The 22850-nt window shown below is 45.8% G+C and overlaps 1 protein-coding gene across 1 annotated transcript; it reads right to left on the bottom strand.

The window, feature by feature from the left end:
- Positions 1-2372: 2372 nt before the first annotated feature.
- CHMP7 (charged multivesicular body protein 7) lies at positions 2373-20612 on the bottom strand. The gene is made up of 10 exons (XM_066639582.1): positions 20295-20612; positions 13803-13977; positions 10692-10877; positions 9339-9472; positions 7629-7677; positions 6769-6888; positions 6255-6353; positions 5540-5600; positions 4711-4890; positions 2373-4011 (listed from the first exon to the last, which is right to left on the bottom strand). Exons 1-10 carry the CDS (start codon positions 20567-20569, stop codon positions 3947-3949), a joined length of 1344 nt encoding a protein of 447 aa, XP_066495679.1. The 5' UTR covers positions 20570-20612; the 3' UTR covers positions 2373-3946.
- Positions 20613-22850: the final 2238 nt, after the last annotated feature.

Below are 22850 nucleotides of genomic sequence, written 5' to 3'. Positions count from 1 at the left end.
TGTATTTCATTCATCATCATTCATAAAATGTAGTTATTCTACAATCTCTCTCCCACAAAAAAAAAATTATGTTCTCTACATAGATTTGCCCTCTTTTAACAACTGTGGCTTTATATTCCCTTTCTCTTCATTCGTCTTGATTACATTCCCACTTGGTGCCAGAACATGAAAATTGCAAGCCACTTCAAGTTATGAACAGTCTGTGCCTTAAGTGATGAATATCTCCTTCACAGCAGAAAATATTTTAGATGCAAGCACAGTACGACTTTTGCTTCTTATCTCTTATAGAGATGATGTGGGGGGGACGGGGACGAAGGGGGCCTGCTCTGAAAAGTAGAAGACAATGTTAGCACTCCTGTCTCAAAGACTCAGGATTTGGGGCCAGACAAAGAAAACAGTTAATCTTCCATTAGCCCTTCTAGAGTTAATCACAGCTATGCAAAGCACCAAATTCAGCTGTGTACAATCCGCACAGTACTGTGGGCATACGTAAATCCCCTATAATTACTGCATATAGGTAGGACTGTGAATGTGTCATGAATGGTTTGCTTTGAATTTCAGCTTTTGTTGAAAAGAGCTGAGAAACAAGTTTCTATCCCTTAAGGTTACTACAATGTTATGGTAGGAACAACCTCTGCAGAAGTCTTAGATGCCACAGTGCCAGATGAATTTAAACCTTAATGTCCCCTGGCCCTCCCACTGTTAGCAAAATCAGACCTATGCAAATATGCTCATTCATGTCACAAAATCCAGCTTTTTTAAAAAAGTAATGATTTGTGTTATTTGTGCACAGAATGACTGTTTGTGGGCTAGTTTGCAAATAGTGAGAGATTTGGTTGTGAAATGTTTTGCCTCCAGGGACAAGGGTGCATGTTTGTGCACACTGAAAACTGGCCAAATATATATGGACAGCCAGCAGCAACAGAAAGGGAAAGAATCTCAAGTTGATTTTGGACAGGCAGAGAACATGCAATGATAATGACTACATGATGCAGCCATATGCCATTAGAGTAGACCAATTGTCAAACTAGCCCTCTGACTCTTGTAGGGCTGCAACCCAAGCACCTTGAATTGGAAGAGGTGCCAGGGATGAAAGACATGTCACTGAGACAGTCTGACCCCATGGGGTAGATTTTTCATTCACCAAGTAGTAAAGTTTCTGGCTGATGGATGCTGATTCTTTATCGTAAAAGCCAGCAAAATAAACTCCTCATTCTATCCTCACTATGGAGGTCAATCTGCATATTCATATGACTGAAGGGGGGCTTCTCTCAGTGATACAGTGGGTCCTCCTTATCTGTGAGCTTGGCTTCTGTGGGTGTGGACTGGCCTGGACGCCTTTAAAAGGGGATTGGACAAGTTTCTAGAGGAAAAATCCATTACGGGGTACAAGCCATGATGTGTATGCGCAACCTCCTGATTTTAGAAATGGGCGATGTCAGAATGCCAGATGCAAGGGAGGGCACCAGGATGAGGTCTCTTGTTATCTGGTGTGCTCCCTGGGGCATTTGGTGGGCCGCTGTGAGATACAGGAAGCTGGACTAGATGGGCCTATGGCCTGATCCAGTGGGGCTGTTCTTATGTTCGGGCCTCAGAAGGCCTCCCAGATGCAACTGAAATTTGCTGGCATGAATCGGAAGTGGCTCCAGTCATGGCTGGGAGGCTGGTGCAACCAGCAGAGGGCCCGGTGCAGCCTCCAGGTGAGTAATTGAGGCACTGCCGCAGTATGTGGGGATTTTGGTATCCATGGGCGGTCCTGGAATTGATCCCCCACAGAGAGCATACTGTACATATTTTGCACGCAGAAGGCCCCCAAGTTCAAACTCCAGCAGCATCTCCGGATAAAAAGAAAAATGCCCGAAACCCTGAAGAATTGTCACCAGTCAGTGCAATCAAGACTGAGGCAGATGGACCTATGGCCTGATTCAGCCAAAGGCCACTTCCTACTAATGTTCCTCCATTCAAAACAAATAAATTATTTGCAAACAAAAAACTAGAAGTGCAGCCTTAAGTAGGACAGCTACTACTAAATGATTAAGCAAAGCAAAACTTTGCAAAAATTGATATTTGCACCTAAAAATTAAAGGCGAATACATGATCTACAAAAAGGTGGCACCGTGGTTGGACACAAGAGGAAAGCCCAAATGAAACTGTGAACTTTCTGTAAATGATTAGCAGGAGGAATATTATGAAATAAGGCCCTCTGCTCCCAATACGAGACTGAGCTTTCTGGAAATACTGTGCTCCTGAACCAGACAGCAGCAGGTCATGTTAGAGGTGACCAAAAATAAGATACCATGAAAGCAGGGTCAGGGGACATCACAGAATCCAGCTGACTGATCCTTCCACAGCCTGCTCTATCCAGGCTGATATCCGACAGGAAGTCTTTATTTCAGAGAAACAAAGCTCTGGAGAATAACATGAAAGGTGAATCTTGTCTGTGTGAGTGAGCCAAAGGACCAATAGCCCAAAGTCTTTACTCCTCTTTATTACATCATTGATTTAAAAGATGATTATTTTTCCTCCCTCTTTCATCTGCTTACCAAAAGATGCTCATCTTAAAAATTAGTACCGTTCAGTTTGTTGTTTGCCTTTAATCACAAGGCTGTGCAAGGTGCTGTCCGGAGGGAGGGGGAGAGAGGACACACACACTGAAAATATCTTGTAAAAGATCCACTCCGACCCAGTTCAGTGAAGAGGCAAACAGAGCCTTTTTCCTTCTCCCAAATTCAGGCTGCCATTTCTCTCTGTAAGCCGGACTGAATCACAGCTCACTCGGTAGGATAGCAGGTGGCTTTATGGTAACACACACTTTCTCACTACATCCCGCTCTAGCTCTCCACGAGGGACACATGTGCAGTGCCTGCTCCCCAAGTGAGCATTCTAGCCCTACAGAAGGTAACTGCCAGCATGACAGAGCTGGCCTGAGGCCTTCTACATCCACGCACAGCTTTGTAAAAAAGGGGAAAACAACTGTACTTCCTCCACCCCTCCAAATAAATGCCACCCCAACAGGGTTCACCAGCATTGCAGCCACTCGCTTTTTCCACCCTGTAAATGGTTTTGCCCTTTGTGGCAACAGGAAACAGCAAAGCTCCCAAGGGAGGCGCCTCACATGCAGAACCACTTTGCTTTGCAGCACCAGGGAGGCCTGAAGGATATGCTTCCACAAAGCAAAAGGCACCCACTGTTTGCTCTTCCTGCACGTTCACCAACAAGCACTTTTTAAAATGCTTTTTTATGTTCAAGCAGCAACAAGAACTGAACACTTTCATTTCTAAATCTCCTGCAAGTTTCCTTAAGGCTATACTGGGGGGGAGGGGAGAAGGGAAGTTGTATTATGTGCTGGCAGGTGCTGCCCCCTTGTGGGAGCAGCAACACTAAGTCTCCAACAATAAAACTGTCATACATCTAAGTTGTCCACAACCGTGCAAACACAGAGAAGGAAGAACAGAAAGACCATCAATATGTGTGTAAGCTTGCTGCCAATGGTTGGCTGCCAGAGTCAGTGTTTTATCATGTGCGCTAAATATGTTGCACAACCACACAGAAACAGCAAGGTACCAGAAAAACAGTGAGCCTGCTGTGCTTTCTGGTATTTCCCGATGGTTGCTGCAACTAGGCTGAGTTCTTTTAAGTGGTAGGATGCTCTTTAGAGAGGCGACGTGACATCCCAGGAGGCGAGTCAGCTTGCCAGAGAAGGGCAACCGTAACTGTCAACACAAGTGCACACGTCAACCAAAGACACCGTAGTTTGGCACTGAAAAAACAAACGGCAACAGCAGTTGGGATCTGCTTGAAAAGAGGATGGATTGTCGTGGCAGTACATCCTGGCTCTTACAAAAGTGCTCTCTAGCAAGGAAGGGGCTTCTGCCCACATTCTACCAGTTACTTTTGGAATTCTGATCATCAGAAATCTTCATAGTGGGAAAGCAGTACTGAGCCACTAGAGGTGCAATTCCTGAGCTCTTTTAGGCTCAGAGGAGTTCGAGTCCATCTTTTGTGTCAAACCTATAAGGGAAGAGAACACAAAGAGAGGAGACAGGTCAACAAGAAAAAGCCTTGTATAATTGCACAATCATTCCTTGTCACTTTGTCTCTTCCCCATTCACAACTGAAATGCAGATAGTAAGCACTGGGGGGGGGGGAAACCTGTCCTTTTCTTTATGTAATTTTATAAAGCTGTGCATACATACATAGTGCTCTTGGAAATAAGAATATTCATCCCTGCTGAACAGTTCTTTAATAGTCCCTAGCAAATACTAAGATCTTTAAACAGATAATCGCAAGATAGGCCCTCTTTCAACATTCAGGAGATACCAACAAGGTCATTTAGGGGGAAAGTGCGTATGCCAAGTATCTAAAAACATTTTAAGAGCAAATAACTTTTCGCTACTAGGAATTTACATCTTCCACTGAAGCAGCTGGCATTTTTACTTGTGAGGTACAACACGTGTATTGCCACCAGTGGGCGCAAGTCAGAATCTGCTTTGACTTTTTTTCACTATGGCCAAGGAGACAAGGCTCATTATGCATTTCTACATCCCAGTCCAGTTTGAAAACCCAGTTAAGAGGGTCAGGCAACTACACCATTAACCCAGGGATGGACGGTCAGAAACGGTAAAGGAGTTAAGAGAACAGCTTCTGGGAACCCCAAGAACACATTAAGCAACAACCTCAGATCCAGTATATAGCAAAACAAGAACACACCTCCATCTGAACAGGTCAGTTTCTCCAACTCAGCTTCAAGCTCAGCATCTGAGATGCTGGGAAGCACCACAGATGGAGGAAACAATGGTTTCTGGGGAACGGAAGGAAAGTCCAGAGTATCTTTCAAGGAGTCCAGGAGGAGGTTGTCTAGTTCCTTTTCCAGTTCCTCAGTGTCAGCTTCTGAGATTTAAGAACACACACATTCTTGTCAAAATAGTTTAAATCAATCTTCTGGTTTTCCAATGGATGTTTACTCAGAAGTCCCACCAAGTTCAGCAGAGCCTATTCCCAAGTAAACACGTACAAGAACGAATTATTTTATTTTAAAATCATACAACAGTTGAATTACTAGCAGGCAGTCATAGGGCCACAGGTCCAGTTAACTGGATCAAGATCTAGGCCTCCCTTGCTAATGGACTGTAAAAGCCACATTCAACAGGGAACCACAGGAGAACAGAGAAAGAGGTGAAAACAGGATGCAGAAACAGCTGCAAGGAAAGAGGGAGACGCAGGTCCTTTGGACAGTTATGATAATCTTGAGACGGACAAACAGGACACTTGAAAAATGAACATTCCTCAGAACTCTTAAATTGACAAAATATAAACGGGCACCATAATTAAGGGACAGTTGTTTGGAATCTGCTGTCCACCTACTATGCTGTAGACTTGGCACAAACTCTAGTCACCAGCAGGATCGATAAGGCACTAACCTGCATTCCAATACATAAATTCAAGGGTCCTTCCAACAGTGATAAATGTCCAGGTGCAAGCTTGCAAAAAAAGGAAACCCTTTTGAGTAGTGCTTGGGACCCAACACATATAAACTCACCTGAGCCATTGATTCCCACTCCTGCCAAGGTTTGGGCGACTTCATCCTGGGTATCACAAAGCTGGAGAAGAAGCAGAAGGAGTTCATTGCATTGTTATTCTGCCCCTCTTGCAAGGAGTGGGGGGGGATGGCAGACATTTTATTCTCTCAAAACCCTATTAGTTGGGATAGTTAACATATCTCAATCTAGCCCAAGTTCTCCCACTGAGCTTCACAACCAAGCAGGAATGTTAAGCTGGTCACCCCATTCCTAGTACAGCATTCTGGGTCTTCCCCACTGATGTCCAAATGAAGTACGAGCCAAGTCAAGTAGCAGGAAGCCATGACACAAAAAACTACAAAGAACATGCAGCCTCAAATCGGCTACTCTGAACTCTCACTTAGATCTAGATCAGTGATTTTCTACCTTTTTCATCTCATGGCACACTGACAAGGTACTAAAATTGTCAAGGCACACCATTAGTTTTTTGATAATTGACCAGGCACACCACTGGCTGGAGGCTCACATCCCCCAATGGCCCTACAAATATATGATCCTCCCCCAAACTCCTGTGGCACACCTGCAGACCATTCATGGCACACCAGTGTGCCATGGCACAGTGGCTGAACATGGCTGATCTAGATGGATCCGGAATCTCCAACCCAAAACATCTGGTCCACATGACCAATATGTGCACACTCCTTCTGTCCAAGCAGTAGCCCCCTCTGGCATTACCTCCTGGATTTGATCAACCAAGTTCTCTGCCTTCTCCACGGTGACATCTTTCATGGATAGCTTCAGAGCTCCCACTCCAGCCTGGTAGGCATTAAACACCTTATTGGAGAGAAGACAGTGGGGTGTTGGTTTTAACATACATCTGCACTGGTCCATTGCAGTTCTACCTCAGAAATCACTTGCATAGACAAGGAATGTAGAAGCACCCAAGCAGAAGTCTCTACAAGGGACATGGTGCCCTACAGCTTCCACCAAATGTGAACCCACAGAAGTTTTGGCCTTGGCATATGCTGCATGTCAAGAAGAGACAGATAGAAAGGAAGACGTATTTTAGCTGTAAGGGCATAAATGAAAGCAATCCCCAAATTCAGAAGTCATTCAACACCACAGAGTAAACGAAGGGGTATTTTCAATATAAAGTAGATTTTCAGGGAGAAAATTCTGAGAGTTGGATTAGACACAGTAAAAAGCTCCAGGCCAAAGGGGTCAGTTGGGCACATAAATATAAGAATACCATTTGATCCGTCTGGGAAGCGTATATCCGATCTAGAATGCCTTGCACCACATCCAGCTTGGAGTGAAGCTCCACAATGCGTCTTTCTGTTCTTCGCTTAGATTTCAAACATCTCAGTGCCTAAAAACATAGAAGAACCACTCTTGGTTTTTAGATAAAAATTATCTGGAGAAACTTAAACAGTAACTCACTGCAGGAGAGCAAATAATGTGACTGGATTTAGCTTCAGTCTCAAAGTTTATTCAAATACCAGTGAATGATTGCTCCAATATAGGCAACAACTAGGAAAGACTTGCTGCTGGAGAGAGGGAGAAATAGCCATGCTATGGTTTATTTTCTTTGAGGAAGATGCACAAGGAAGTGCTGGCAGTGAAAGAAGCACCAACCTTCAAGAAGTTAAAGAGAAAAGGTTCATAAAATAGACAGGGAATGGGGAGAAAGTCTCAAGGATCTATGTCTCAAATCAGTATATTTTAAATACTGATGACTGCCATATCACATCAAAAGAAATATGCAATAGCTGCATACCCATAAGAGTGACTGTTGCATTATTGGGGGGGGGGGATTTGTGTCTGCTAGGAAGGCAACATTCTTGCAACAGAAGCACTACTGTCAGAAAAGGCATGTATATACCATGCTACATGTGAGCAGCTTGTGCACAGTCAGGAAAGAGCCTTGCGTGACTGCAACATGCTCCTCCGGCAAGGCTCAAAACTCACTGGAGCACCAAGCCTGGGAAATCCCAGACAACAGCAGCTGTGGGCATGTAGACACCACAGCAGCATCTATGTCACAGATTCGTGGCAAAACCATGTTTTATTTCAAGACCAGCTGCTTGACTGAGAAGGCACTGAACTTACCACCTGCTTCTTCCCGGTTCTGCATGCACTCCTGGCCTCCTCTTTACATCTACAAAACCAACATGCTAACAGTTCAGTATTTTAGAGGAAGGATTACAATCCCGTATCGCTGTCCTCAAACCATTAGTCCATCTCACTGTCAAGAGATGTATTTCTCAGATTTTGATCAAATGAAACACTCTCCAAAGATGCCTTGTGACAGCAATGAGAACAATGCGTTCCCAAAGTGTTTCTCAAACTTGGATCCCTGGAGTTCCCAAAGACCCATACAGGATTTCCAAAACCACTTTGTAAGACCCACACCATTCCCAGGTGTTGCCCTTAAATCACCATCATTGTCCCCTGCCTCTGCTTGCTCATTCATCCCATTCTCCCTCACCTGGTGTTCATTCCCTCTGCTTCCCTCAGCCTGACAGTCACTCACAGCAGCTCTTGCTGGGCCTGCTTTAGCACTGCACTGCGCAGATGCCAAAGCTCCAAGAGATCCAGCAGTTGCTTTCAAAAGGTCACACTATCTTTCCTTACATTCAACTCTAGCCCAGCTGGGTCTCCTGTGGCAGAAGCCAAAGCGGACGCATGACCGGGATGGGGAAGCCTTCCCGGGGTAGATCTGTGTCCAAATAGTTATCCTAATGTTGTGGAAGATGTGCTGAAAATACAGTGGTGTCCTCATTCACAAGGGTACGGTTCCAGGACACCCCCACAGATAAAGAAATCAGTGGGTTTCCAAGCCCTACAATCCTCCGGAGAAGAGGAGAGCTGTGCTCCCATCTCCTTTGAAGTATGTTTTCAGGGCCCTCAGAATGCCTTCTAAGGCCTCCGGGAGGCCTCGGAAGATTACTTCCGATTTTTCATAAAAACCAGAGGTTACATTGTCAGGCCTTAAAGGGTCACCTCTGGTTTTTACAAAAAACCAGAAGTGACGCTTGAAGGCCTCTGGGAGGCCTTAGAAAACAATCTGAGGGCTGCAGAGGATGTTCGCAGCCTTCCCAGCTCTCAAAACACCCTCCAGAGGCGAGGGGAGCACAGCGACTCTGAAGGGTTCAGGTGGGTCCGACCTGTGGGTTCAGGACCCGTGGATACTGAAATCTGCAGGTTCCTAATCAACAGATAATGCGGGGCCATATGTATGTTGTTTAACAACTATTAGTTCTGTTTTCATAATTTATCTAGTTTTAAACTGAAATGCAGTAACCATCAATAGGTAGAACCCAAATAACAAAAGCTCAAAAGGGACTTCACAATAATTTTTATGAGTGAAGACCAGAGACCAAAAAATTTAAGAACCACAATATTACCATACTATACTGCTGAACTCCTGTAAGAAAAAGGTGTACATTATTTTTTGATCAATTTATATTCTGCCTCTGTCCCCAAAGGCAAAACTTACCAGAACTTTATTATTCAATTGGAGTTTCGGAACTAAACACCCACGATAAGAAAGGCCCACAGTATAAAACAACATTAAGCTCCTAACCTCCCTCCTCAAAAGCTAGGTGAAAAAAGTAATGTTTCTAAGCCTCACCAGAACTGCTCCACAGAGGGGGCTGATTGAAGTTCCTCTGGAAGCATGTTCCAGAGGTGTGGTGCCACCACAGAGAAGGCCCTGTTTCTTGCTGCCATCGTTAGCTTTGATAAGGAGCATCACATAGCTTAGCAATGCTTTGCACAAAACATAACCATTCTCCACAAAGATGAATGACACGCTACCTCTCTGCTTCCTGGGCAAGAGATTCCACCTTCTGCGAAAGCAGCTGTTCACTCTGCATCAACTGATACACCCCGATATCCACATCATTCATAGGGGATACTTTGGCATGAAGACCTCGAGCAAACTTCATGATCTGGAACAGAAGCCTTGTTACTTGATGTAAAACCATAAATCTCACTATTTAAGGTAAAATTTCTTGTGTCAAGTTACTCTTTATTCAACTTTCATCTAGTGTAGGGGTGCCCAAACCCCAGCCCTGGGGCCACTTGCAGCCCTCGAGGTCTCTCAATGCAGCCCTCAGGGAGTCCCCAGTCTCCAGTGAGCCTCTGGCCCTCTGGAGATTTGTTGGAGCCCACAGTGGCCCGATGCAACAGCTCTCAGTGTGAGGGCGACTGCTTGACCTCTCGTGTGAGCTGTGGGATGAGGGCTCCCTCCACTGCTTGCTGTTTCACATCTGTGATGCAGTAGCGGCAGCAAAGGAAAGGCCAGCCTTGCTTTGTGCAAGGCCTTGAGCTATTGCAAGACCTCCATTCATTCATATGTTCATCTTTAATATATTCATTTATGTAAACTTATGTAAATTTATTCAAATTTTAAATGTAAATTAATTATTTTTTCCCCCAACCTCTAACACAATGTCAGAGAGATGATGTGGCCCTCCTGCCAAAAACTTTAGACACCCCTGATCTAGTGGCAACAACAGTCACAGATGTTCAGCTTTGGATGTCATAATCCTGAATACAAGTACTGTATTGCTAAAGACACCAAAGACAGGGCAAGAGCAGTTCTACAGGACAGAGAGATCACAAGCTGAGAAATGACTGTAGAGTTCACTTTCCTGCCCCTCCCTCTGCCTCGTCAGTTATCTTGTTTGTACAGCACTGAGTGAACGTGCAATTCCAGTGCTTCTTCACAGCAGAAATACATTGCCCAAGGCACACACTTTCAATGTAATATCCCCCCCCCAAGTCTTTCAATGCAAGGTCTCAGGGGCATTTGTTCATTCCAGAGCACACTGACCTGTTTCAGTTACAGTATTCATCCCATACCCAAACACATTCAGATTCCCATATCTCCTGGGGTGAGTGTGTGGATGTGTGTGTAGAAATACAGAAGTACAGACAGGGGCAAGCCTTATCCCCATTCAACAGCACTGGCCCAGGAGTCCTTATTGCCAATTTGCCTTATAGCGGTTTGCATTTAAATGCCCTACTGCTTCCTGCCACTTTCATGTTAGAAAGAAAAGCTGCTTGCTGAAAGACAACAGGGCAAATGGAATACTTGCTTTATTTGGCCAAACTCAGAGCCATAAGGAGATGGGACTACTAGAAGCCTTTGTCTTTTCTTTGTACCTTATCTCCATTTTGCTCCAAAACCGTGACTCTCTTTTCCTTCTGCAGCTGGAGCAGAACCAGGCAAAACGTCCTTTCATCTGGACAGATGCTGGTACACAGAGAACGCAACTCTGACAGACCAACCACAGGGTGCGAGGAAAGTGCAGAATTCTGGTACAGATGATAGACTTCTTCTGCTTTCTCCTAAAGAAAAGAACCATCTGCATTGAAATCCCATTCCTGCCTCAACAGCTGGAGCTAATACAGTACACTATGTTATACCAAAATCCTGACATGGAAAAACGCTGCTACATTTACACCAAGTCTACACACAATCAAAGTTCTTAACATTTACCTGTTCCTAGAGTCTTATAATAAATATATGGTACAAAAATTAGTACAGGGATGCATACAGGATCCAGCGGCTCCAAGTCGCAAGAATGAACACTCAATTGTGTCAAATGATGGAAGCATTTATTTTATTACTAAGTGCGCTACAATCACATTCTTTGTACCATCCACTTGTTTGAAGCTCTTACTCATTTAACTCCAGCCTGCTTAGAGAGTCTTCCAAGTTATTAATTGTTAAGACTGCTGCGAGTGAGGAAAAGGAGGGCAACTTAACAGGATTTTGAAAAATTATCTCCCTTCTCCTCCATTCCCCATTTTAGTAGGTAAATCACTTGTCCAACATGTGTTAAGATTAACAGAACAATAAGATATTTCCAAAACAAAGTTTGTGTCAACCCCAAATGTCAATGAAGCTCAGAAAGTGTTTCAATTCTTGAACAGACTATTTGCGCAGCTGTGGTATTTGGGACTTCCCCACCTTTCCTAAGGAGTTGCTGTTTAGGTTTCTCCATTTCCTCCCACAGACAATGGCATGAGCTTAGGGAAGTGACTAAGCCTACAGCATGGCCAACACTTTCTAAAGGATTCCCCAAAAGTCAAGCCCCTGCTATAAGAGAAGTGAAATGCCCCCCCCCCCGCCCACCATACTCAGCATGAGTGAAAAGGCACCATTTTTGAAAACTTAAGTCACTTGAATGTTTTAAGTAAGATGGTGCTTCATTTTCTTCAAAATCTCACTTGGGAGATGAATACTTAAAGACCTGGCTGCAGTGCATTAAACAAGCAGATCAGTGTTGCTAAACTAGAATTAAATTAGCTGGCTTGCAGTGTTTATAGTGAAAACATCTAGGAAGTAGCAAAGTCATTACTTGAAAGTGGCACTTACCTGTTTCAAGTTGCACTACCGGTTTGCCATTAACAGGAGATACAATCATGTGTGGAAATGAAAATTCCGAGTTGTTTTCATAATTAGTCACCGCAATTGTCATACACTGGTCTGTTCTTATGTCTACTTTAGCTTTTTGCACATTCCCTACCACAAAACACAACAGCACAATCTAGGAAAACATTATCCTCTCTTGGTTACAATCCAGAGCGGTTTTCCAGCCCCCCAAAGAAAACCCTTTTACAGATATAGGGTCTGATCCAGAAGGGAACTCTGGCACAGATTGCTCTTGCTGAATCAAGAAAAACATTCCAAGGGTGTTCACTGTATAGAATTGCAATATACTTTGTGCAGTTGTGCTGTTTCTGTAGGTAGCAATTTGTAATTCTGAATTTTCTCAATAGGAATTTTAAAAAATTAAGAAATTACCCATGAAAAATGATTACATGTCTTGTTTTGTTCATACAACAGCATTTTAATTTCACCCATAAAGCCTGGAGATAGCACTCAACCCTTTTTGGCACAGCCATACTATGTAAATACAAGATTCAATTCAAGTTTGACAGCCTTTGGAGTAGATAATCGGTTAATACTTCACAAACATTGAACTGCAGTATAGGCGGGTGTACAATTCCACTACTGACATTCGTTTTCTTACTGACTCATTATAAAAGTGCTACTGAATGAACCCCCTCCCCCCACACACACACACACTGCCTTGCATAGTGACCGGAATTACTTAAGAACATTGAACATAAAACTTGCTCTGTTCCATTTTCATTTAAGACACTGAAAATGGAACAGAGCAAGTTTTATGTTCAATGTTCTTATTCAATGAGATTCAATGCTTATTCAATGGGGAACATAAATTTGCTATTTAACCATAAGAAACAAAAATAAAACACAAATATTAAATTAAGACTAATAAAACCAAACTTGTTTATAGCAATTAGGGTCCTGGCTTCACCTTCAGAGACTAGGGCTGCAATCCTAACCAACTTTCCAGCACTGACACAAGGGCAATGCAACTCAGAGGTAAGGGAAAAAACACTGCTTTAGCTTGAGGAGGCCTGCATGACTGCCCCCCAATTGCAGGACGCAGCACATGCCCCACTGGCACAGCTATGCCAGTGTTGGAAAGCTGGTTAGGATTGCGCCCTAGGTTCTTTAAAATGGGCTGAGATCGCGCATTTATAGATAGTGAAGCAGTTACTTCCTGAATTGTCCCAATGATCTAAACGGCATTACTATGAAGTAATAGTGGTTTGACTACCTTTAAAATGGCCACAGTGTAAGCTATTACAATGAGTGACAAAACCATTAACTGCTGTACAGATCTTCGCACAGCTAGTGGAAACAGTTCTGGATGTTTAATCAAGGAAAATGAGGCACTCCAAATGCAAGGTTCACCCTTTTAGGTATGGTGTGCAGATATAAAATAATGACTAAAGGGGGAGTCCTGTGAGAATACGGTGCAAGTTCATGATGCACCATCCATTCACAGCTGGACCTGTGATACTGGCTGATTTCCAAATCAGACAATCATCAATTGCTTACATAACAGACAAGCAAACAGCTTTGTTCTTGGAATTCCCAAGGAGAAATGTGAACTCTTTTATTTATTTATTTTAAAATGTTATGTTCCACCTTTTCCTTGCCAAGTCAAATATTGAAGGCAGCTTACAAGTTTCTCAAAAAAAAAAAAAAATAAAGCTTACAATAAATAAAAACAGTGATTCTTGGGACACAGATCAAGAACAGCCACAGCTCTCTTGAAAGATTTCCAACAAGCTCAGTGGGAAAAAAGGGTTGCCACAGCATTCAAGGGAAACCCTGATCAACTCTCACCAGCTTCTTCATTGTAAGCAATTCTCAGGAACCAGAAAGCCTACCTGGAGTAATTCTACATAGATCAGAACTTCCTCCTCTTCGGGCACTTTACCGTCACCTAGTACACTGGACAGAGTCCACTTCAGGGGTTTCAGAATGAAGACTCCCACACCCCAGGAGATCCAGCTGCTGTCTACGCTGGCCATGAAGTCAGACTCCCTCTGCAGCTTGCCCCGTCTAATGGAAAGATATATATATAGAGAGAGAGATGTTATAGAATTCAACAAAATCAAAGAGAATATCTAATTAAATTTCACAGAATATCTGTGCAGCCATGTCACATAACTGCTGCTTTCATCCATTCTATGCAACAAACACATGAATGCTTACAAACACACACACACAGAGCCTCTCCATTCCACCCGTATCTTCCAATTGAACCTTGACATATTGCTTCAGTTAGGAATCCCAGCATTTGCTTCTACTGCTTAAAGCCGTGTAAAGTTCTCACAGAATTATCCTCCAAGTGCAGCTTTAAGGCCTCCAGCACTCAAAGCCCTCTTGACCCCAACAACTACACCAAGCACCCTAAAACACCAAAATCACACCCTAAACACTGCACCCTAAAACACCCTTTTATCACACATTTTAGCATACCTGCTCCTCCTCAAGAATCCTGAATTTCCTTAAGTCTAAGACATTTTTCAGTACACTGCCAGATCTTCCCTATGCTCTCTCAGGTACTACCTGTTGTCCCATACCCTTTCACATCCAAGCAGGGTAACACTCCTTTCTTGCATTTGAGGGTCTCTCATAACATAGGTATTAACCCTCACTTCTGCATTATTCCCAAACTCTTTGTTAGCACGCTGCTCCCCCCTCCATTAATGCCTCACAATCTCCAGGGCGCCACAAGAACCCCAGTACCTACAGTGATAACTATCCTTTAACCAAAGTCCTCAAGTCTCAATTCCAAGCTTTGGCTTCCTGCTTAACTTTAAAACCTATACTTGAAGCACTATACTCCTCAATGAACTACAATCTTGTATTCACGATCTATACTCAAGGAAACAGTTTTTCAACCACTAAAAAGAAGAATCAAGTCAGCTAGCAAATGGAAGCATTCAGAAAATCTCATTTAAAACACAGATTGAAAAAGATCTTAATTATATACAGTATTGCTAAACCACACGCATCTAGTAAGATTCAGTAATTCATCCCATCTCCCATGACTGATTTCTGACAGAAGGGTTATACTTCAAGTCCACTTCCTTTTATTATGAAGAACCTTAAAACAAGTAGGGGACTGAATTGTCAGACTCCTATCAGCCTTAAGGTTACCTGTACTATGCCCAAAAATACACACAAAAGAGCCTTCAACCTTAATGACTACGAGCTGTTTTGAATGCCCGTGAGGGAGATAAAGCAGGGTATAAATTTGTAAATAAGTAAATAAATATTCTTTGGCATAATAAGCTTTTGTTGCCTACTTCATGAGATACAGGAACTACAATCCTCACATATCTTATATCTCACACACACACACCGGTATAAGTTGGCAACAGAACCAAAAAGACATGAAAAGCAACTACAGTCTGCGACATTTGTTAGCAAATTTCTAGTCTAATATATACATGACACACAATAAGCAGTAAGTATTTGCAACCAGGACCACTGGAAATCATATTCTGCCGTGGTAAATGTAACTGAACTGGGTTATTCTTAATAGGTGAATTACTCACTGTACACTGTCACAGAGGTCTTCTCAAGGTAAGGTAATGTTTGTTCCCTTACCTTGGGGTTGCATTGGCAGAGAAAAGTTGGTTAGAAATAGGCTATACCGTAATTTATTTGACATGGTTGTATGGACACCATCAAAATAACAAATGTAAAGTACATATGTAATGTAATATTATGGTTGGCCAACTGCAATTCCATCTGGATCTTTGTATCCGTGTCTCCCCCCCCCCCAAAAAAAACCCATTTCCATGCAAATCTTTTCCACCAGACTTAAGTAACCTTTGATAGGACATTCACACCTCAAAGACTAACCATTTAGTTCAGAATAGCAAATGGAAAATGCTATGCAAAGGAACCTTTTTGATTCTTTTGCATCTGATGAGCAGACTATAGCTTTCCAAATGCTGAAATAAACTGGTTATGCTTCAAGCTGCCACAAGCATCTGCTGGTTTTGTAGCAACACACACACACAGCTACCCCCTTGGAAATGGTAATGAGTGTGCTCAGAAGGAAACCAAAAATACTTCCACAACATGACTGACAGAGGCAGGCGCTTCCTGAGATTTTCCATGGATGAGCTCCTCCATTTTCTGAACACGCACCTGAACACTTTCTGAAGTGGCAATCAACCAGAGAACAAATCCCAAGCAAGTATACTCTTCCAACTACTACACATTGTTCTCTGCCTGAATTTTAAAACAAATATTAAAATTAGAAACGTAAAAATGAGCCAGCATATGCCACTAAAATCTGACACATTACCTCTCATCATCATAATTACATTTGTATGGCACTCTCTGATATTTCATATGTATTTTGTGATGAACTCTTACAACAATCCCATAAAGAAAGAACTGTTATCCCCATAATGCAGCTGGTGTGAAGAGGTAAGTATTATGCAAATGTGGGAAAACAGATGTGTGAGTAGTAGCTTGCCAAAGGTGAGCTATGGTAGAGACCAGATTCAAACCTGCGAACGTCCCAATTTGCAGCTCACTTAGCCACTAGACCAGTGGTTACCAAACATTTTAGCACTGGGACCCACTTTTTAAAATGACACTCTATCAGCACTCACCTAGGTTTACCAGATTTGTAAAAAAGGAGAGCTAGAAAGAAATATTACATTTATAATAATAACCAGAAGGAAAGACCCACAAACATTTATCTCCCTATACTTACACATGCTTGCAAACTGCAGGAGCTGAGCTCCTGGCAGGGCAGGGCAGGGCAGGACAATACCTGATTTTTGAATAGCTTCAGGGCTTCAGGCAATTAGTTATCTTTCCATCACCCTTTGTCGATCCACAAAGAATCAGGTTGCAACCCACCAGTGGGTCCCGACCCACAGTTTGGGAACCACTGCACTAGATCATATCAGCTCTTATTAAGTAACACAAATACTCCACTTTTTCTGATTGCACAAAGTGCTTGGTGTACGTTAACTTGATGTTTGCCACACAGGCTTACTGCAAGAGCATGGTGACAACCTGTAGTCCAGTGGTTCCCAACCTTTAGGAGCCTGCGGACCACTGAGGCAAACAGTGGAATTGGTGTGGGCCATATGCCCACACCATATTAAATTTGTTAGTGTCCTAACCTATGATATCTTGGTGTGGTATGGAAATGGCTCTGCAAGGGAGAAAAAAGCTCTGCAGAGAATTATTAAGATCACGCAGCACATCATCAACCTTCATCTACCAGCTTTGGAGGACATCTATACATCTGGCTGTCTCAGAAGTCACATAGTATTCTGAGAGGCCCCTTCCATCCAGCTCATAAGTTCTTTGAACTGTTGCCTTCGGGCAGACGATACAGAACTATTAGAGCAGCACCACACAATTCCTGAACAGTTTTTATCCCACAGCCATAATTACATTGAATAAGGCGATATAGTTGTTACTTCAACTCTTCAACCTCTCCAGACTAAGAGCAAAGTCCAAAGTCCAGCTGAAATGTCCACGTGACTTCCTCTTTGCCTACGATGCAGCTGTCACCGCCCACTCTGCCAAAGATCTCCAGCAGCTCATGAACTGTTTTAGCAAGGCCTGCCAAGACTTTGGACTGACAATCAGCCTGAAGAAAACACAGGTCATGGTTCAGGATGTGGACTCCCCTCCCTGCATTGCAATCTCTGTGCATGAACTGGAGGTTGTCCATGACTTTGTGTACCTTGGCTCAACAATCTCCAACACCCTTTCTCTGGATCCCAAGCTAAACAAACGCATCGGTAAAGCAGCTACCACATTTTCTAGACTCACAAAGAGAGTCTGGTCCAACAAGAAGCTGATGGAACATACCAAGATCCAGGTCTACAAATCTTGCATCTTGAGTACACTTCTGTACTGCAGCGAGTCATGGACTCTGTTCACAACAAGAGAAGAAGCTGAACGCTTTCCATATGCGCTGCCTCCGACGCATCCTCGGTATCACCTGGCAGGACAAAGTTCCATACAACACAGTCCTGGAACGAGCTAGAATCCCCAGCATATATAGTGCTGAAACAGAGATGCCTGCATTGGCTTGGTCATGTTGTGAGAATGGGCGATGGTCGGATCCCAAAGGAATTCCTCTATGGAGAACTTGTGCAGAGAAAGCGCCCTACGGGTAGACCACAGCTATGCTACAAGGATATCTGCAAGAGGGATCTGAAAGCCTTAGGAATGAACCTCAACACATGGGAAACCTTGGCCTCTGAGCGGCCCGCTTGGAGGCAGGCTGTGCACCACGGCCTTTCCCAGTTTGACGAGACACTTTGTCAACAGACTGAGGCAAAGAGCCAAAGAAGGAAGGTCCACAGCCAGGGAGACAGACCAGGAACACACTACACTTGCTCCCAGTGTGGAAGGGATTGTCACTCCCGAATTGGCCTTTTCAGTCACACTAGACGCTGTGCCAAAACCACCATTCAGAGCGCAATACTGAAGTCTTTCTTCAGTCTTTCGAGACTGAAGGTTGCCAACAGTTGTTTCCATGCTCCTGGACATTATGGCCTGTTATACTGTTTTTATATTATGATGCATGTTGTATAGAATGTGTGGGTGAGTGTGTAGAGTGCGACTGTTGGAATTGTAGTATATATTTATGCTTGTATCTCAAAGGTGCATAAATTTCGTTGTGCTCTAGCACAATGACAATAAAGTTACTACTACTACTACTACTACTACACTTCCTTCCATCCCCACCACTCAAAAAATACGATTCAATTTGGTAGCCCATGGGGGAGCGCTCAGTAAGACACTGGAAATGCCAGCTGTGGGGGATCCATTTTCTGCTCTCTCTTATGGTTCATGGGGGGAATGGACCCTCCAGCAGCTGGCACATCAGCAAGCACTGGACCACCAGAGAGGGAGAAGAACGGACCACATACAGCCACAGCTGACACTTCAGTGGTCCATGGGGGAGCCCTCACTTGGTGAAAGACTGGAAGTGATCAAAGGTGATCATCTCTTTTTTTCCCCCCTGAGATTTCAGGGACCACTTCTCAGGGCCTCAGCGACCACCTGTTCCCCACAGGTTGGGAACCACTACTGTAGTACATCAGGGTTCTGTGTGGCCCACAAGACATTATGTTCACCATTGCCCAGAGACAGGGTTGCCACATTTCCCCACTGGATCACACACACTCAGTTTCAATACTGCACTGAGATAAGGGGGGGCACTCATAATGCCCACTTGCTTGCTAGCCTGTTACCCATTACTGCCGTTAAGTAACAGAACAATCCAATATATACTCAAAGTCCTATTGTGTTCAATGGAGCTTACACCCAGAGAAGGGTGCACAAGATTGCAAGAAGGACTGCACTCTTACAGCCCCCGTCCCGTCCCGTCGTCTCTCACACACTTCAGCTGGTGCAGGAGGCAAACATCTATTTGTTTAAAAACATTATACCTCACCTTTCCCCCTATTATCAAGGCACCCAAAAGCAGCTTATTAAAAATTCATAAAATGAAAACAATCATACAATAAAATGAGAATAAAATACGCACAATAAAGCGCCAGGCAGGGCCAACACAGGATAACCATCAGTACAAGCAGCATTCACAACAAAGAACCTTTGCCCCCCACTGCAGAAGGGAAGACTGAGGCCAAGCAGGAGGCAAGGCTTGCTGAAGGCCACCTGGTGAAGCTGTGGCAGAGACCTGAGCAGAGCAGGGGAAAGGCCCAGTGAGGAGCTCAGCTCCTTTTGCCACTACTCTGTGCCCCCCAAAAAGCAATGCCCCCCCATGAACTCCCCACTGCAACAATCAAGCATAAGAAGCAGCTATAGACTATCCCGTGGGAAGACAGAGCATTCTGGATATGCTCAGGGGCAATCTGGCCTCTCCCTCCGGCAGAGCACTCTAGAGGTGCTCAGAGGCACCCTGGCCCTCCCTCCAGCGGGCGGAGCACTCTTGACGCGCTCAGAGGCACCCTGGCCCTCCCTCCAGCGGGCGGAGCACTCTTGACGCGCTCAGAGGCACCCTGGCCCTCCCCCCAGCGGGCGGCGCACTCTGCACGCGCTCAGAGGCACCCTGGCCCTCCCCCCAGCGGGCGGCGCACTCTGCACGCGCTCAGAGGCACCCTGGCCCTCCCCCCAGCGGGCGGCGCACTCTGCACGCGCTCAGAGGCACCCTGGCCCTCCCCCCAGCGGGCGGCGCACTCTGCACGCGCTCAGAGGCACCCTGGCCCTCCCCCCAGCGGGCGGCGCACTCTGCACGCGCTCAGAGGCACCCTGGCCCTCCCCCCAGCGGGCGGCGCACTCTGCACGCGCTCAGAGGCACCCTGGCCCTCCCCCCAGCGGGCGGCGCACTCTGCACGCGCTCAGAGGCCCACCTGAGCAGCTCCCTGAGCACGGCGCCCAGGCAGAGCGGGACGCTGCCGCGGCGCTCGAAGGCGCGCTGGAGCTCGCGCAGGGAGGTGCGGACGGCCCCGCGGCGGCGCCCCCGGCCGAGCACGCGCTCCGTCCAGAAGCCCATCTTGCCGTCCCAGTCGGCCGCGTTCGCCTCGCGCCCGCCCTTGAAGGCCGAGAACAGGAAGGCCGCGCGCTCCTCGTCCGCCTCCCACTCCGGCTCCGCCGCCGCGGCCCGCGCCTCGCCCGGGGAGCCCATCTGCGCGCCCGGCCGCGGCCTGCGTCTGGGCGTCTCCCGGCGACGGCGCCTGCGCCCCCTGGCCGCGCACGCGCAGAGACGCCGCCGGAGTCCCGGCAGAGGCGGGCCGGCACCGCCTCCCGTGGCGGGCGGTTCCGCAGAGTCACAGAACCGCTCAGCGGCAAAACAGCCCCTGGACCGGCCCCCAGGAGGCGCCAAGGCGAGCCAGTCCCGCGTCCTGTGGCAAGGAGTTCCGCAGAGCAACGCAGAACATAAGACTGAGGGGTGGTGCTGGCAGCTCAGCAGCACAACGGCCTCTACCAGGCCACAGGGGGCCCCCTGGGCCAGCCCCTCACCCGTCACCGGCCCCCAAGGCGAGCCAACCCCTCGCCCTGTGGCAAGGAGTTCCGCAGAGTAACACAGGACAGAAGACTAAGGGGTGGTGCTGGCAGCTCAGCAACACAACGGCCTGCACCAGGCCACAGGGGCCCCTCTGGGCCAGCCCCTCACCGGCCCCCCAGGAGGCACCCAAGGCAAGCCAGCCCCACATGCCATGTGGGCAGCAAGGCCAGGCGAGATCAGAAATTCAAGACCCCAGGAAACTTCTGGGCCCCCCTCTGCCCCTGGGCCCAGGTACAAATCACCCTCTTTACCCCCCCCCCTCCCTGGGCCCTGGATGGCTGATCAGCATTCACTGCTGTCTGAAACCATTTTTTGCCTCTCTGCCAGTGAGAAGGACCAGCCTGTGGATTGTGCTTCACTGAGAAACTCTCACCTCAGGTGACACACCTGCCCTTATTTGCACTGCTCGACAGGGAACCACTTATTTATTTTGCTCTGTACACCACTTTGTGCCCACACTTGTTGAAAAGCAAGAGTACAGCAGTGATGTCTGTAGGACTGAACGCAAGCAAAACTGGGAACTGTAAGGACAAGAAAGCAAGTGTGGGATCTCGCTTTAGCTCATCATAGAAGCATAATGAGCGGGCCATAGTTCAAGGGAAGGACATGTGCTTCATGTTGCAAAGGTCCCAAATTCCATCTTCAGGTAGGGCAGAGAAATGTTCCTCTCTGAAACCTTGGCAAGCCTCTGCCAGTCTGTGTCAACAATGCTGAGCTAAATGTACCAATATAATTAGTTTATAATGGTTTAATATAATTCCTTCGCATTAGGAAGTATGACATGGAAAATTCTTTGCCTGCAATCACAGGAAGCGCACTTTCAAGATTCAACTTCACAGTCACCGTTTTCTCAAACAATAGAAGTCACAAGATGCTCACACCACATCGCTGAGCTTGGCTGAGTCATACATGATCGGATGTTTTGGTTGGAGGTTTTCCCCTACAGTGAAATTTCAGGGTTTCCTCACCTGCAAGGTGCAAGTATTTGCAAGAAAGGGGTAGGGCTGACCCAAACTGTTTTGGTGCTTGTAGAGCACAGGGCCCCAAACAGCTGCCTAAGAGCCAAAAGTCACCCACCCACCAACACATTCTGACCATTTGCATTATAATGATGTGTAACTCCCCCCCCCCACAAACTTCTAGCTCTTCTGCCTCCTCTCCACCTGTCCCTCTCACATACATGCAACCCCACAACTGCAATTATTGCCAATATTTTTCCCTATTGTGAACATTCTTAGAGTTATGTGCAAAATGCATATATTATTTTCTGTTGTTGACCTGCTCCAGCCCACTATGAGAACATGACTGCAGGATGTGGCCCTGACAGCTGAAAGTTTGGGGACCCCTGCTCGAGAGGAAAAGTCTACTGGCTTCCTCCCATCCATGAATTCTGCTTGATGCCCTGCTTTTCATGACTTTCTTCTGCTTAAACCCAGCGAAAGAAACATGGGGGCACATGAACAGCAGCACACTCTTGCATGGCTCTAATTTACTTCACAACAGCTTGCACTAGAGAACCTCTCCCTGTGCCTGTGATGAAGATGAATCTGTCCGCTTTGGGATCATGTGCCCTTAATAAGGGGCAGTTGCCTCAGACAGTGGATTGATGGTGGCTCCTACCTCCACCTGCCTGCCCACTGCAACCTCTGCTCTTTCTCATGCTGCCTGGATTCAGACAGAGAGAAAGGAACAGAGCAGAAGAGGAAGTGGTGCAAGCAAGCTTAGGACTCTAGCCCAGGGGTGTCAAACATAAGGCCCAAGGGTCAGATATGACCCGTGGAAGCTCTTTATCAGGACCATGTGAAGAGTGAGCTCTTCCTCAGCTGCTAAGCTGTGAAATGATGCATGGGCAGAAGCGGTGCTGCTGAAAGTGCAGCATTGGGAGAGCCTAATTATCATG

This window comes from Tiliqua scincoides, chromosome 11 (assembly GCF_035046505.1).
Source record: "Tiliqua scincoides isolate rTilSci1 chromosome 11, rTilSci1.hap2, whole genome shotgun sequence".
Lineage (NCBI taxonomy): Eukaryota > Metazoa > Chordata > Lepidosauria > Squamata > Scincidae > Tiliqua > Tiliqua scincoides.
Note: the sequence above shows the minus strand (reverse complement) of the source record. Positions and strands in the feature narration are given on the sequence as shown.